This window comes from Cannabis sativa, chromosome 8, assembly GCF_029168945.1.
Source record: "Cannabis sativa cultivar Pink pepper isolate KNU-18-1 chromosome 8, ASM2916894v1, whole genome shotgun sequence".
Taxonomy (NCBI): Eukaryota; Viridiplantae; Streptophyta; class Magnoliopsida; order Rosales; family Cannabaceae; genus Cannabis; species Cannabis sativa.
The window spans coordinates 39,157,471-39,173,272 of record NC_083608.1 but is presented as its reverse complement, the minus strand read 5'-3'; the positions used below and the strand labels follow the sequence as shown (position 1 = coordinate 39,173,272).

The 15,802-nt window shown below is 34.9% G+C and overlaps 1 protein-coding gene across 8 annotated transcripts; it reads right to left on the bottom strand.

Moving 5' to 3' along the window:
- Nucleotides 1-1,715: 1,715 nt before the first annotated feature.
- LOC115699662 (tRNA-specific adenosine deaminase TAD3) lies at nt 1,716-14,066 on the bottom strand. 8 transcript variants are annotated; one of them, XM_030627172.2, is made up of 14 exons: nt 13,807-14,066; nt 8,791-8,946; nt 7,790-7,952; nt 6,681-6,910; nt 6,077-6,147; nt 5,781-5,973; nt 5,621-5,672; nt 5,460-5,533; nt 4,136-4,257; nt 3,738-3,820; nt 3,523-3,622; nt 2,919-3,374; nt 2,246-2,358; nt 1,716-2,147 (listed from the first exon to the last, which is right to left on the bottom strand). In XM_030627172.2, the coding sequence occupies exons 6-14, from the start codon at nt 5,845-5,847 to the stop codon at nt 1,985-1,987; spliced, it is 1,230 nt and encodes a 409-aa protein (XP_030483032.2). In that variant the 5' UTR covers nt 5,848-5,973; nt 6,077-6,147; nt 6,681-6,910; nt 7,790-7,952; nt 8,791-8,946; nt 13,807-14,066; the 3' UTR covers nt 1,716-1,984. The 8 variants fall into 8 exon arrangements, with proteins under 8 accessions (XP_030483032.2, XP_030483031.2, XP_030483033.2 ...); XM_030627171.2 differs by lacking the exon at nt 7,790-7,952; XM_030627173.2 differs by lacking the exon at nt 7,790-7,952 and having other exon boundaries at nt 6,681-6,900.
- Between the last annotated feature and the right edge of the window lie 1,736 nt (nt 14,067-15,802).

Genomic DNA, 15,802 nt, shown 5'->3' with positions numbered 1-15,802 from the left:
CTGAACATTTTTTTAAAAAAAAAAATTGTAGGTTGAACAGTTTGGGTTCGGGCAGGTTGCTCGGGTTCGGGTCGAACTCGCTCGAAATGTTCAGTCCTAATACCAGTATTGAATGTATGGAGTATACATTGGATATGACCGATATTGATCTTAGATAAGATATCATAAACATACTGTTATATCTTTCTAAGTCAATATCACTGGTTGATCTTAGGTCTATGGATCTTAATCCCTACATGGTTGTGTTCAACTCAACTATATTATTTATGTTCTTCAAATTGTTTGTGAAAGCTAACCAATGGTTCTAGTGGATACTTGCATCTTGGGAACATGATAGTTCAATTGAGTGGGAGCGTTAATCATAGATATGAAATCTATAGCTTCTATAAGTATTTAGAAGTGAAACGATAATTTTCTTGAGCTTGGCTTGATAGAGATAAATGATTGAGACCTCATTTCAGTAATAATATTAGTTTACTGAAATATCATTTATAGGTAGCTAAGTGTTTTAAGGATAAAATACATTGAAAGGTAGAACGGTAAATTTGTCCCTATTCGATGTAGATAATCTATAGATGATCTTCGACTGTTAGGATTGTCACAATGGATAATCATAGCATATGTATATCTTGGTACATATTGAACGTTCTATATAATTGAGAGTGCAATTCTGAATCTATAGTGACGCGAGGAGGAATTAATAAGTTAGAGAATTTTCTCGGTGAATTTTAGATCTACTTATTGGAAGCTCGGCCCATGGTCCCCTCACTAGTTGAGACAATACTGCTTACGGACTCAAATTGATTTTAATTTCAATTTTAATTCTAAAATTAGACTATGTCTTATTTATGAATTTTCACTAAGCAATGACTTAATTATCAAGAAAAGAGGTTATGGGTTAATTTATTAATTAAGAGAATTTGCATGGTCTATTTAATAAATAATATAAATGATAATTTTATTTGATAATTAATTATAATTATTAAATAAATAATTTTGACATTTATAGGAAAATATGGTATTATTGAAAGAATAATAAGTGGTTAAAATAAAGTGGCAAAATTATAACTAGAGAATGGTCTACTAAGTGGCCGACCTTAGTGTGTAGTTTTGCTCATTATTTTATTCTTTTTTAATCCATATAATTCAAACCTAAGTCTTAGTTGAAACACTATAAAAGGAACATAATGCTCTCATCTCATCCAACTGATCATTTAACCAACCTAAACCTAATTTTTATTCTCCGACAACTAGTAGATGAGAGACACCTTCTATAGTGATTCAAACCCTCCTTTATTGTTCTTCACCTATTCGCCCATAATGATAGAGTGTCATGTCCACACATAGCAAGTCAAGTACTCATTTATTATAATACTAAAAAAATTAAATTAAGCGAAGAACAGCTATATTACCTAATAATAATAATAATAATAATAATAATAATAATAATAATAATAATAATAATAATAATAATAACAAAAATAATAATATTAATAATAATAATAATAACAATAATAATAATGATCCAAGAATTCAAATATTTTCCAAATTTTCAGAATTTTTTTTTTTTTTTTGGTTCACCACATGCATATGGTCACACGTGAAATGTACCTTAATTATGTCCTTCAATTTAGTTGATGAAAATTGAGTTAAATATGATATCATCAGAAAAGTGTTAATTTAGCAATATCCCAAGTACCGGAGGAGATGTAATGTAACTAAAACAAGCTTCCAAATTTTATAGTCTGGATTAAGCAATATCAAGTTTTTGTCGTCAATTGCATGTATGAAATCTTTCCCTAATACATTTCGTTTTTGCCACCGTTGATAGGGTTTTAAAATTCAGTGCACCTAATACATAGTGAACAAAATATTCCAAAATCAAACATATAAGAAAATCATCCAACAAGAAGAATGATTTTCTGTCATGTTTAAAATAAGAGTTTGAAGTTGTATAAATAAAAGTCAAGTCTGGTGGGTTCCATCAAAGAACCTGTTCTGGAACCATCACCCTGAATACAGCATAATGATGATTCAGGCTTCTTTCCCCTTGTAGCCTATGGACACTACCTAGTGCTCCAGCATTCGGGTTCGGAAAAGCATAGAATATACGCCTAATTCTCTGGTGAACCAGGGCCATTGCACACCTGATGTTAACAATAAGATTCGATTTCTCAATTTCGTAAAATCAAAAACAGTTTGAAACAAGCAATCAAAAATGACATGATGAAGTAGATCTACTTACATAGCACAAGGCTCCCACACTAAATAGATGTCATAACCAGTGCAAAGATATGGCCGGTCTGATGAAGAATGTAAATCTTCCTCACAAATGTTCTTGATATCATTACCCGTAATCTGATTGGTAGGTTAAAACTGACAAGTTAATTCAAATCCAAAAAGTTATCGGAAGCAATTTGTTCAAAGATGTCATAGCTCATAGGAAGAGATTGTTCATGCAGTTAACCATCATGGCGAGCAAGAGTTTGCATGTTCTATGTTTTTGAGACTAGAAATAGAAAAGAATTTTCAAAAAAGTTATTTAAAATACTTTTTAATACAAAGTGGAGTTTTTTTACTTGTCAAGATGGTTTTGAACTCGAGAGTGAAGTGGTTGGCATGCAAGCAACCCTTTGATTTGATACTTTAAAAATGCTATTCTTAACAATAACTCATTAAAATGTGCAATACAAACAAAGCAGTGTACATTTAAATCGCTTTTTAAGAAACTAAATTCAGATGCAGATGGCAAACGTGAAATATAAATCTAATATAAATTTGTTCAGACAATCATGTGGAACAATTTTGAGCCTAAGTAGTACTGCCAAATCATTTGTCATATGCTCCCCCATGAACAACCCAAATACAAGGAATACAAAAGACATATCAAAGAAAAATTGAAAAGACAATCAGTGTACCTTTTGAATATTTGTCTTTTGTTTTTTTGCAGGAGAGCCCGTCGAATACTTCCTGCTATCAACATCAATTGAATCATCTTGGATCTCACCTGAACTGGGAAAAAGGAGTCTGTCCCTGGCAGCAGAAGATTCAATAGCAACCATAGCAGCATGGCGTAAAGGGTGCCAACAGCCAGAACTATATACTGGTTGCTGCTCAGCCCACCCCCAAGGATAAAAACAAGACACACCAGTATATAATTGTTTTGTTTCATCCTGAAAACAAGTAGACGGCAATGTCTTATGGCTCTCCATTCCCTCAGAATCAGTACTCAAATCAAGGGTTTCCCGCTTTCTAAGGCAATTTGTTTCAAGTGTAATCTTGTTTGCTGTAGCATCCCATGAAAAAACTTGATCATGTGCAGTGGCAATTACTTGTTTAACCGAGGGATCCACTATAACAGCAGCATTGACAACCTGAAGATGAAATGAAAGATGCTATTATGATAAAATCACATAAAAATAAAAAAACTTAATTCTTAGAAGTATAAGATGCATCATAGGGCAGAGATATAATAATTAACAGAATAAAAGTATCTCAGTGACCGATAAGTGAAATAGTTACCGAACCACTACCAGATTTTGCCAAGTGAATAGCCATGTTCATGAATACAAAAATTGATCGGCTGTCCTCATTACTGAATCCAGTAATACCGTCAATGTTACTGTTTGAGGATGAAATAGAAGACAATGTTAGGTATAATATATTTATATACAAGTACAACTATCAATAGGTCATCGTACACGAATGAAATTGCCAACATGGTAATCTTGTCTTACTAGGTTCGAGGATGATACGAAGTTGGCCACAGCTTACATTGTTCTTCCCACTCTTCTTTTGACAATGCAGCATATTGGCATACCTAAACAAAAGTTGAATGAGTAAAATCAAGTGTAAAATACTGATTCATTTGTCAGATAAATAAAATATTATTAGTGATCTTGAAAAATAAAAAGTACGGTTGTCATATGAAGCCAAAAATTGATTGATGAAGTCATGTTTAATTCAAGGAAAACAGCATTTAGATTTAAATTTTCTTAAGTTTATTTATTTTACATAGTTATAACGAAAGATATGAGTTATGATCATCCAAAGAAAGTAATACACTCTGCACCTAGAAGATTAAGTTAGAAGCAGAAATGCAACACATATTATAAGACATGAAAAGAAGACCCACTTTCGTTTCAAAAACACTCAACTGGTATGAATTGATAAGCTCCTGCACACCATCTGGCATACTGCATGACTCATTGCTCTCTTCAGAAGCTACACATAAGATCACCGATAGCTGAATATTTCCTGTCAATCCAAGTCAAGTCACCAAGTTGTGGAAATACTGATAGATACCAATAAGAAAGAGTAAAGGAGGGATTATTAAAAAAAGTGGATGGGTTAAAGAGTAATTGTACTGATGGGTATTGGATAAATGGGAATAAATTAGTATATACATGTGAGAGGTGAGAATTAGAGGGCCATATCGTGGTTAGCTCAAATGGTCATGTGGTTTGCTCCCACGAGGTCTGAGGTTTGGAGTCCCTCCTGGGTAGCAGCTACATAGCAAATTGCTATAGTTTCCTGGTCCTCAAATATTGTAGAGTTAGGTAGGGATCCTAGTTTCAAAAAAAAAAAACAAAAAGAGGGCCATAAATTGTTTGACTATATTTGGAGAGCTTCTGCTCTTCGGGAAAATGCCAAGACTCGAATTCTAGGCCAATCACTGTTTTTCTCACTGATTTCCAATAATGTTAGTTTTATTCTACCTGTTTACCAATTCTATTCTAACGTATTTTCATATCTGGGGTCTATCAAATAATATTAGTATGACAAAATTTCAATTAGGACCAACTCTTAACAATTTTCTACTGGGGGACAAGCCAAATTGCTTTATTAATGATTCGATAAACGAAGTATTGTCTCTGCTCTTCAAGGAAATTAAAGAGTGAGAAGTAATTCAAACAAATACTGGTAAGTCAAATGGTACCAATCCAGAACCAATGCCATGACTTGCTTCATGAGAACTGGAGTTCAATTACTTCAGAGCAGAGCACCCCCACTGTAATGTGAGGGATGACAAATACAGAAATGGAGTAGAAAAAATACAGGCATAAAAAGCTGATAAATTCAGGAAATAGATTTTCCAATAACTTGACAATAATAAACTGCTATTCGTTGTGCCCAAGAAGGATAGCTCAAACGATCAAGCATGCGGTTTGCTTCCACAAAGCCTGAGATTCGAGTCCCTCTTGAGTATCCACATAGCAATTGCTATAATTTCCTGGTTCGCAAATATTGTAAGGTTAGACAGGAATCCTAGCTTCGAAAAAAAAGAAAAAAAAAACTATTTGTTGTATTATTATTAATGCACATATGTTTTATATAGACAAAGACTAAATACCTTTAAACGTTCATCAAAAAAAAAAAATACCTTTAAACGTGCTGTAGAAAAGTAGAAAAGAAAATTAGAAAGAGAAAAATGAAAATATTTAAGGCCATAAACAAACCTCCTTCTAATTGTTTCTTTTGCACCCGCTTCACATGTCGAAGATTTTCAAGGGGAGCAATTTGGTTCAAACGCCTAAGAAAAGAAGCAGTTTATATGGAAGCGTGCATAGAGAAAAGTAAGAAAGATGGCAGGAAAGAGTTATAGTAAATTGGGGCAAACCTTATAAGGGCATTGGTGAGCTTAGGCTCAATGGCTGCAGCCAATACATTCACTGCAAAAACACAGCAGTACATAATGTAAATACATATATGAGTAAATTAACTTAACAAATGTAGGATGTGAGAAGAAGCAGAAGAAAGTTGTGATAAATCAAAATCACCAGTGGGTTGTTGATTGGGTGCACTTTGGGGCTTATCCGGGATGTGGACAACGTCCCACATCTCCATTCCAGGTGGAGTTCGTTTAATTGTAGAGCTCTACCTCTGACAAGTCTAATCTATAGAACACCGACCCCGGATAACCCTGGAGAAGAAACCACTCCTGAGCCAGACCTAATTTCTCAACCTGTAAAACTGATAGTGCTAAATCTTGTTAAAAATAGTTAATATTAGCACATAGCCCATACAATGACTTGAGGGATAAAAGTTAGCCAAGTAAGAGGGATTGAGCACGTACCTCAAACATAGATGGAACATGTTGAGCAACTTTTTTTGAGCCTTTTGCACCAGCTTGCTAGCTTGCAAAGTCTGCAACAAGAGACGTACTCAGAAGACTACAGTACAAAAGATTCAAATGCTGGTTTATGAGAAACAGGGATCAGTGGAAAGATTCAATTATTGAGGCCTCACAAAAGAATGTTTGTATACTTAATGAGAGACCCAGTTAAAAATAAGGATCACAAAAACTGATACACTAGCAATAATAGAACTCTGAACAGAATAATACACATGCTAATGGAGAGAAGCAAAATCCCAAAGAAAATAGACAGAGAGAGAACGGGAGAGAGGATTTTATATCAAGTTTGGCGAAAGTTCCTTCTCAAATGGAAATTCATGAGATTTTATGCCTCCTAATTACAGTCTGAATGAGAAATAAAGCAAAAAAATACCATCTTTATCTATCTTATTACTAACAAAACACACAGATAGCTAAACCAACGAATCACAAAATAATGATTTGAACTATGTTTACAGCAATAGAAAATAAAAATATCAATGACACAGATAACAATGAACAATATCAAGAGAAAAGTGGAAAAAAAGAGTTAAAAGGGAAATACCGGAGACAAAGAGGTTGGTGCTGCGCTCAGCCTTTTCCTGAGCCTGAGCGGCAGCAGGGAACGGATGAGGAACGAAATGAGAAGTTGAAATCGTCGAGAAGAATTATGATAGGCCACAAGGTTCCGCCACCAATCCCAAATCGAAGAGAGAATGGAAACAGGGTGTCCAAACTCCAATTTTAGAGAAGAAAAAAAATGTTGAACAAATGGGGCGATACGTCTGTACCTCACTTTGCAAAAGTACAAAATAATATGTAAAAAATTTATGACAATTTTATTGCACTACTACATAGCATGCAAAATTTGTATAACAATATTGCATGCAATTGTGATACAATAATGAAGTTATGAAATGAAAGTGTTAGATTCTTTGCTTGGAATTGATATTTGGAGGATTTGTATCTGTCTGCAACTCACTTGTTTATAGTGAAAGAGAAGATAGAAATTTCACAGAAAAAACCTGAGCTCAAGATTTAAGTAGCTAGTTTGAGCAAGATTCTTCATTGGTATGTACAACATTTTTATTATGAATGAATAGGATTTAACCAATATTCATCGAGTTTTGCCATCTAAATTTTTCCTTTTTTGCAAAAATTACTCCTAAATTGCTACAAATATCTCATGTTGTTGCATTTTGCTTATTTCCTTAAACATTTTGTTAATATAGCACTAATATAATGTTAATCTAGTATAGTTCAAGAGTCTAAATTAAAGATAGAAATATATAAATAACAGTATAATCTAATGATGAATTATAAAAACATGTATGTGCATTCTTAAAATTAATGATGGTATGTTTAATGTCAATAAACTGAATATTGAGTAGCTTAAAGTTGTTAAATAAATTATTGTACTGCAATTATACCAGTAACTTATAGTCAGATAAGCAAATTGTTTTTGAAAAAAATAGCTAGAATGTAACTGAAGTAGATATTTGCAACGATTTTTCTAGTTTGGGGGGAATTTTTCGCAACAAGAAAAAAGTTTAGGGGCAAAACTCTACAATTGTCAAAATATAAGGGGCGAAAAATCTTATTCATTATTTTTCAAATAATGTTATGAATCTTTAATATTGTTTATCATTGAGACTTTTAGTGTAATTCCCTTACTTCACTTGTGTAGTCTCATAATTACACAGTATACTATACACGAGTACGTCACTTTGAAAACTTCTTGGAATGACGACTAGCTCTGCAAACCAAAATCAGTCTTTCCAACATGTTTTATCCTCACTCACATGCTTCCTAGGAAGTCACCCATCCTGAGATTGTTCTAGATCAAACACACTTAACTTTAGAGTTTTTAAGTGATGGTCTACCAAAAAGAATATCATCTTCTTTGTCAAAGAAGATCATATAACAATTCCTACTTTATTTTACTACAAACCATTTAATTTTGCAATCTTAATAATACTGATCATTCCATACGAATATGAGATTAAGACCACATAGATAAATTTAGGAATTTTTTATATTTACTTAATACTTAATGTATTCATATAACATCAGACATTGTTTACATATATGTTGTTATTTCAATTCAGTTATTTATTACATTTAAAATATCACTACAAAAAAAAATATTCTATCTTGACGGCTAAAAATCCACGAGATAGACTTATCTCGGCAGTTATCAACCGCCGAGGATCTGACCGTCAACATAGAGATGATGACCTATCTCGACGGTTCAAAATATAACTGCCGAGATAGGTATGCCACATGCTCACATATATGTGCAACGTCGACACCAGAACCACCGAGATAGGGTAGCAAACCGCCGAGATTGCTACCCTATCTCGGCGATTAAGAATCCACGAGATAGGATAATGAAAATGGTTTGTCAACATTCTAAAGTTTAAAAACCCACTCAATATACATTCTAATTTTTTTTTCAATAAAGTAATGACATAAAAATAATAAAATTGATCACATATGAACTTATTATGTGATGTAAGATTATGAGTTTTTCTAACCAATGCTTATATGTTTAATAGCATGTATACTCATGCTCCCTCGTAAAACATGTAATTAAGGACTCAAAATTGTTCCCAATCATTGACATTATTGAAAATTGTTAAGAAATCTCACATATGACAGTCAAAGATTTTCACCTTATTTTTCCACATAAGACTTCACAGTTACCATTGTACAAGTTCAACCCTATCTTTGTTCATCATATAATCATGTAAGAAGAAAGAAAGTTCATCAACAATTCCCCTTGCTCCTAGTAGTCACGAAATGTCTTCTGAAAATTCTTATTCAATCCCCTGATAAAAAAAAAAGCCAAAAAAATTATGAAACCAGCAAAGTAACTAAGAAACTCATGTCTACAAAACATTAAGATGCATTTGATTTATGATAGAACTTGCTATCAATTTGGTAAGGACAGTAGCAAATATAGCAGAAAATAGAGCTAAGTGCTACTATATTGATACTAAAAGATAAAAGGAAGCAAACAATGAACCACTGGATATTCAAGAGACCCAATATTCTCCCAAAGCCAAAGACAAGAGCTACTGCTCAGTACAAATTCATTCACCACTAAGCCAAAACCAAAAAATATTATAAAAGAAGTACGAATAGATTCAACCTCCACTCTATATATAGTACCAATATCCCATTACAATTACCCTCGTATCCTTTTTATTTATTATCCTAAGGCTTATCAATTTATAATGGTGAATTGAATGAACCCAAGTCCCCTCCCCACAAACAAACACACTCAAATACCTGGAGCTAGCCTCAACTAGCATTTTATATATGATTATAACCATATGAATTTGAGTTTTTTCTTTCAGTCTTTCTCTAAATTCAAACCAATCAAAGATTGTGTATGGTAATTAACAAAACAGAAATGAAAATGAATGAGATTCACACCTAATATCAGGTCCCAAATAAGGAAGCTTGTTAAGTTTCCAATCACGGTGAAGTGAATAAACATGGCGAATGTTAGGCCTTAGGGTATTAAATAATAAGGGTATATGGGTAATTGTAATGGGAGTATTGAGATGGTATAAATAGGAGAGTAATAGAAGGGTTTTGGGGTGTGAATGAATTAGTTAAGTGAGCTTTTAGCTCTTGGGAGAGAGCTGGGTCTCTCGAATACCCAGCAACTTGTTCTCTTTTCATTCCAATATCAATATATCAGTTCTATTATCTCTACTTTTGCTACTGTTGTACTAAAATGATAGGAAATTCCTATCAAATGGTATCAGAGCACGTCGATTCTTTGAGGCGAGGTGTGATGGAAAATCGGTTGGAGTTTCAGCAAGCTCCGAATCAATTAGAAATGATGAAATCAGCTCTTGAGGCTACTATTGGTCCCATCGTGAAACGGCTGGACCTGATGATTGATCAGATACAAAAATCCAGAGAGGCACGAAACATCAACGACACTCTAATGGCGACGGAGGTTAACTCGATGGTGTCGGCACAAGGTTGTTCAAAGATGCTGCTTCCACAATTAGCAGCGGTAGTGACAACCATCAAGGAGGATGAACAGCGAGACGAAGCCGATAAGGGTGAAGCAACAGAGGTTTTAGATTGGAGAAGCATCTTGCGAACACTTCCAGTCAAGCACCATAGGATGGATCTTCGCGATACGTCGTCGAAGTCGAACCGCCGCTCATCGGAGCTACAGAAGATGATCGACGCTGCACTGGATGACACTAACATTGGTATCTTCTCTGTCTTACCCGGATTATGTTGGTCGGAAGTTCTTAGTTGGATGGGTGAGACACGACGCCGCCCAACGGTGGACGAGCAGCGCGGTCGACCGCCGTCGTCAAGTTCATGGGAGATGCGTTGCCTACTTGAGCCAGAGGAGAAAGAGGTTGAACCAATGGTCGAACCACCACTGGAGCTTCAAAAGAAACAAGTGTATCCGTCGGACACCAAAGGGAATCACGATTCATGGCCAACGGAACGGTGCTGCCGATCGGCACCGGAGGAGACAATCTTCTCGCCTGAGAAGCAGCTTCTGCGATCCTTGACGCCCAGACCAGAGAAGTCGCGATGTCTTCTCGAGCTCCCTAATGGCGTTCAACATTACTGGTGTGCCTTAATGGTTATTGAGGCAATTGGACTTGATTCTCCCTTTCTTGGTCTGAGGCCCAATTACTTTGACCTAACCCTTGGTGGGCCATTAAGCAAAGAAAGAAAAAAAAGCCCAATGTTTATTTTAGTTAACACATGGGTCACGTGGGATCAGGTCTCTATGTTCCCTTCTTCTAATCGCACGAAGCATCGTCTAGGACTACGACTGGACGATTACGACTCCCAGCCACCGATGACGGAACGAAGGACGGTGGGCACCGTGAGGACGGTCGGAGGTCAGAGATTCGGGTACATAGAGGATGTAACTTCACCATCCACTCGTTGGATTTTTGGCGGAGAGAGAAGAATCACCTGTAGAAAGTGTATCTTATTCAAGAGCAACTTATCTTCTCACCTTGAGGACAAGTCATTAATGGCTAACGCAGGAAAATTAATATCAGATTCACTTAAGGTTTGGCAACCTAAACTCAAATCTTTTCTTATGGTGAGTGTGTCATCTCAAGTTGAAATTGTAAGAATAAGATTGTCAAGGGATATGAGTGTCTACATTGATATTATTGGAAACAGATACATTAAAACACCACATAGGAGATTATTATCAAGTGATATCGAATCCTATGGGCTAGTAATTACATGGATTCTTCACAGAGAAAAGAAAATCAAAGTGGTTGTGGCAACCCATGATAGGAACTCAATAATCCAACCCTTGATTCTTAGGGATTTGTTCACTTTCCCCTATTTCTTTCCTACTGGTTTTGGGCAAGAGCACCAACAAAATGAAATATGTGCTAAAGTATTACATGTGAAGCACAACTATGACAATTGGGTGAGTAATTCATGTTTCTCTCGTTTACCCATTGGAATTGGCGGTTTATGGGTTTTTGACAGAGGACAGAGTATCACTTTTGGAAATTTTAAGCATGGCCTAACTTCACAACATCAATTTGGTTTACTAGGTATTTCGTATGGGAAAGAGCCACCTAGTGGTAATTTTCTGTTTGCAATTTGGTTGGTTGGTGAAATTTGGGGCTATCCTTTGCAGGGGTTGGTTAAACAAGTCATAGAAATTAAGCAACTAATCTCAATCTTGGGTGCTCTTCCTACACTGATGGGGGTTTATGTTCTCAATTGGAGGGTCATCAAGGCTGCTGAATATTATTTTCAGCAAAAGGATAAGCTTAACTTGGCTTATGAAGATTTTATTAAACAGGGCAGGGAGACATTTCCTATTGCAGAAAACTTCTTCAACAAAATAACAGAAGATTTAGTTCATGTAGTGAGGGAGCAAAGTGGAGTTCAGCTTGATGGATTCTATTTGAAAGGAAGCCACAACAACCCACTTACTCCAACAAGAACGATCTTCAACATTCAGGGGCATGGTAAGAAATTGTTGTGCAAATTGCATTTACTAGATTGGTTCTTCGATAGGGGTCGACATGATAATTGGTTTGGGAACACGAGATCTGGCGGGTGGAGGCGAGTTCTGAAACTTGGCATTTTTCTCACAGTGCTAACAATACGCATTGCTGGCTTGGTTCTGCGACAGCGGAAGCGAGGTTGGCAATTGATGCTTCATGTTCTTCACCTTGAGGACAAGGTGAATTTCGGGCGGCCGGTATTGTTAGGCCTTAGGGTATTAAATAATAAGGGTATATGGGTAATTGTAATGGGAGTATTGAGATGGTATAAATAGGAGAGTAATAGAAGGGTTTTGGGGTGTGAATGAATTAGTTAAGTGAGCTTTTAGCTCTTGGGAGAGAGCTGGGTCTCTCGAATACCCAGCAACTTGTTCTCTTTTCATTCCAATATCAATATATCAGCTCTATTATCTCTACTTTTGCTACTGTTGTACTAAAATGATAGGAAATTCCTATCAGCGAACTTCAAAATTATCAGGCCATGCGGAATATAAGAACTCCAAATCATCAGAACATGATGATAACAAATAAGATGTACATGTAAAAACTACTAGAGAAGACTCAAATTTACAAGCAAAATAAATAGGTAGGAATCAGATAATTAATGCCATAATGGTATAATAGGACAAATTAAACTATTTTTCTTAGATAACAATCATACTCATATAATGCAAAAACAATAAATTTCACCATAAAAGTCAGGTCACTACATAGAAGCAACAAAAACATATTATGAGAGCTATGTAAAGATGATATTTTAGTTCATCTATAGTGAGGTTGTTTTTACTTGGGACTTTCTTTCCTTACTTAATAAGAGGGTTCACTTTTCCAAGATGACATTTTCATTTATAAAATTCACAAAAGAAACTAGTCTCTTATTGAACTACTAAATGTATATATATGGATACATTTATACATATAACAAAACACGTTATATTAGTATGACATATGGATACATTTATACTTAATAAGAGTGATCAAAATTTCTCCCAACTTATCTGCAACAAACAAGTTATACATATAACAAAATACCAAAATACACAACCATAAATGAGTACTAAAAAGCCTCATGAAAAGAAAGTATAAATTATAGTCATAAAGTTTTAATCTAAAGTAGTAATAAGCAAGTTCTACATGCCAATATAATAAAGTTATTCTATGCTTAAACTAAAGCATAATCAAATCCCTTTTAATTTTGAATTAATGCTGATAAAATTAAATTGATGCTTAACAAATAAAAATGGAACTAAAAAAAACACAAAGCTTGATCTTGGGGACATTGTTAGGCCTCCAATAAGTAAAAGAATTTCAAACTCAGGGAAAGACTGCAATTAAGATCTATAACAATGCAGTATGTTTCTTTATAAGATCTATAACTGCAGTAAAGAAAACTAAGCTTAGCAAATCATTTCATACTAATATAAAATCTCATATTTTAAACAAAATTAATCATTAGTCTTCAGCTTCCATAGGAACTAATCATATTTTCTTAACCACGAAAGTCTTCATATGTTAATTTCTTAACCAGCCATAAACATTAATGGAAATGAAATTACTTAACTCCAAAAAAAACATGTAACCATAAACTAGTCAAAACAAAATGCACTTGAAAACATAGACTATTTTTTTTTTAAAAAAAAAACAAACTATAACCTATGTTTGTTGATGTGCAAGGAGGGGCATGAGGTTATGGCCGGGAATGGGTCGGAGGACAAGCGGAGGAGCTCTTGGACGGTCAGACGACCGGATACATACCGGAGGATGTGCGACTGCGACTGCGGGGAAGGGACGATCGAACGTGCAGTGTTGCTGGTCTCGCTGGCCGTCTGGAAGGTCTCGACGTGCGACGGTGCTGTGGGTTAGAAGATGGACGTGCAGATTATTAGGTTTTTAGGTTCTTTCTTTTTTGGAAACTTACAAAAATATGTAATTTAGAGTAAATTTTACAAAAATACTGTCACACTAAATTTTTTTTCAAAAATACTGTATTTTTATAAAACACTAGTAAAATACAAAATAGAATAACTCAAAACAATAGTAGAACAACTAAAAAACACCAGTAAAAACTTAACACAATATTATGAAACTTATAAAAAAACACAGTAAAACAATAAAAAATACCACCTGACAGTATTTTTGTAAAAAAAATAGCAAAATTTAGTATATCATGTAAATTTCCCTTCTTCTTTTTAGGGTTGGGCTGATAATATATGTTATGGGTTTTTTTTTTGGCTATTTTTCAAAAATATGGGAAAAATTATTAAGGTTATGATAAATATGGCATAAAAAGTAAATGCCACTAAATATGGCATTATCTAACCAATCAAACTAAAAATATGGTTCTTTTTCTAAAAAAAACCATATAAAACATTAAAAAGAAATCTGAATTTAAAATTCATAAAAATATTAAAATTCTCTTCATATTTATTTTTTAAAAAAAATAAAACAAATAAAACTATAGTGATTGCCGAAGTTGTCACTCGTGCTGGAAAAGTCACCGGAGTTTACTGTCGGCACCGGAAAAGTCGTCGGAGTAGCCGCCGGTGCCGAAAAAGTCACCGGAGTTGCTGGCGGCGCCGAAAAAGTCGTTAAAATTAGCATTGTCGCTGGAAAAATCACCAAGAAACCGGTTTCTTAATTTTACCGGTGACAATGCCAAGTCCGACGACTATTCTGGAGTTTGATGTCGGTGCCGAAAAAGTTGCCTGAGTAGTTCCTGGTGTTGGAAAAATCGCCGGAGTTATTGCCGGCGTAAAAAGAGTCGTCAGAATTGGCATTGTCGCCACCAAAATCATTAGAAAGATCACCAAGAAAGTAGTTTTTTCATCAAGAAACTGGTTTCTTCACCAAGAAAGTAGTTTCTTCATCAAGGAACTAATTTTGTTACACAACAATAATGAAGATTATGAAAACAAAATAAAAATGATATACACTGAAAATAATTGAAACCAGTTTCATCAATCAACCAAATAGAGAAAAAAAACACAAAAAAAATTACCAAGAAACCGAAAAAACCAGTTTCTTGGTGATTTTTCTGATAATTTTTCCGGCGACAATGCCAGACGAATTTCCCAGAGTTCTTGTCGATCGGAAAAGTCACCGAGTATTTGGTGTATTAGTCGTCAGAGTTGCTACCAACGCTAGAAAATTCGTCAGAATTGCCATTGTCGTCAGAAAAATTACTGGAAAAATTACCAAAAAACTGGTTTCTTCATCAAGAAACCAGAAACCAGTTTCTTGGTAATTTTTTCGGCGACTATGCCAATTCTGATGACTTTTCTGAAGTATACTGTCTGTGCCGGAAAAGTCGCCGGAGTAGCTGCTTGCATCAGAAAAGTCATCAGAATTGGCATTGTCAACGGAAAAATCACTAAGAAACCGATTTCTTAGACTTCAAGAAACCAGTTTCTTGGTGATTTTTCAGTAATTTTTCCGGCGACAATGCCAATTCCGACGAATTTTCCGGCGCCGACATCAACTCCGACGACTTTTCCGGCACCGACCGCTACTCCTGTGACTTTTCCGGCACCGGTAGCAAACTCCAGTAACTTTTCCGGCATCAATGACAAATAAAACTTCCTAAACAAATAAAAACATTACATATGAGATTTAGAAACCTAATTACATATATATGGCATATCAAATACCA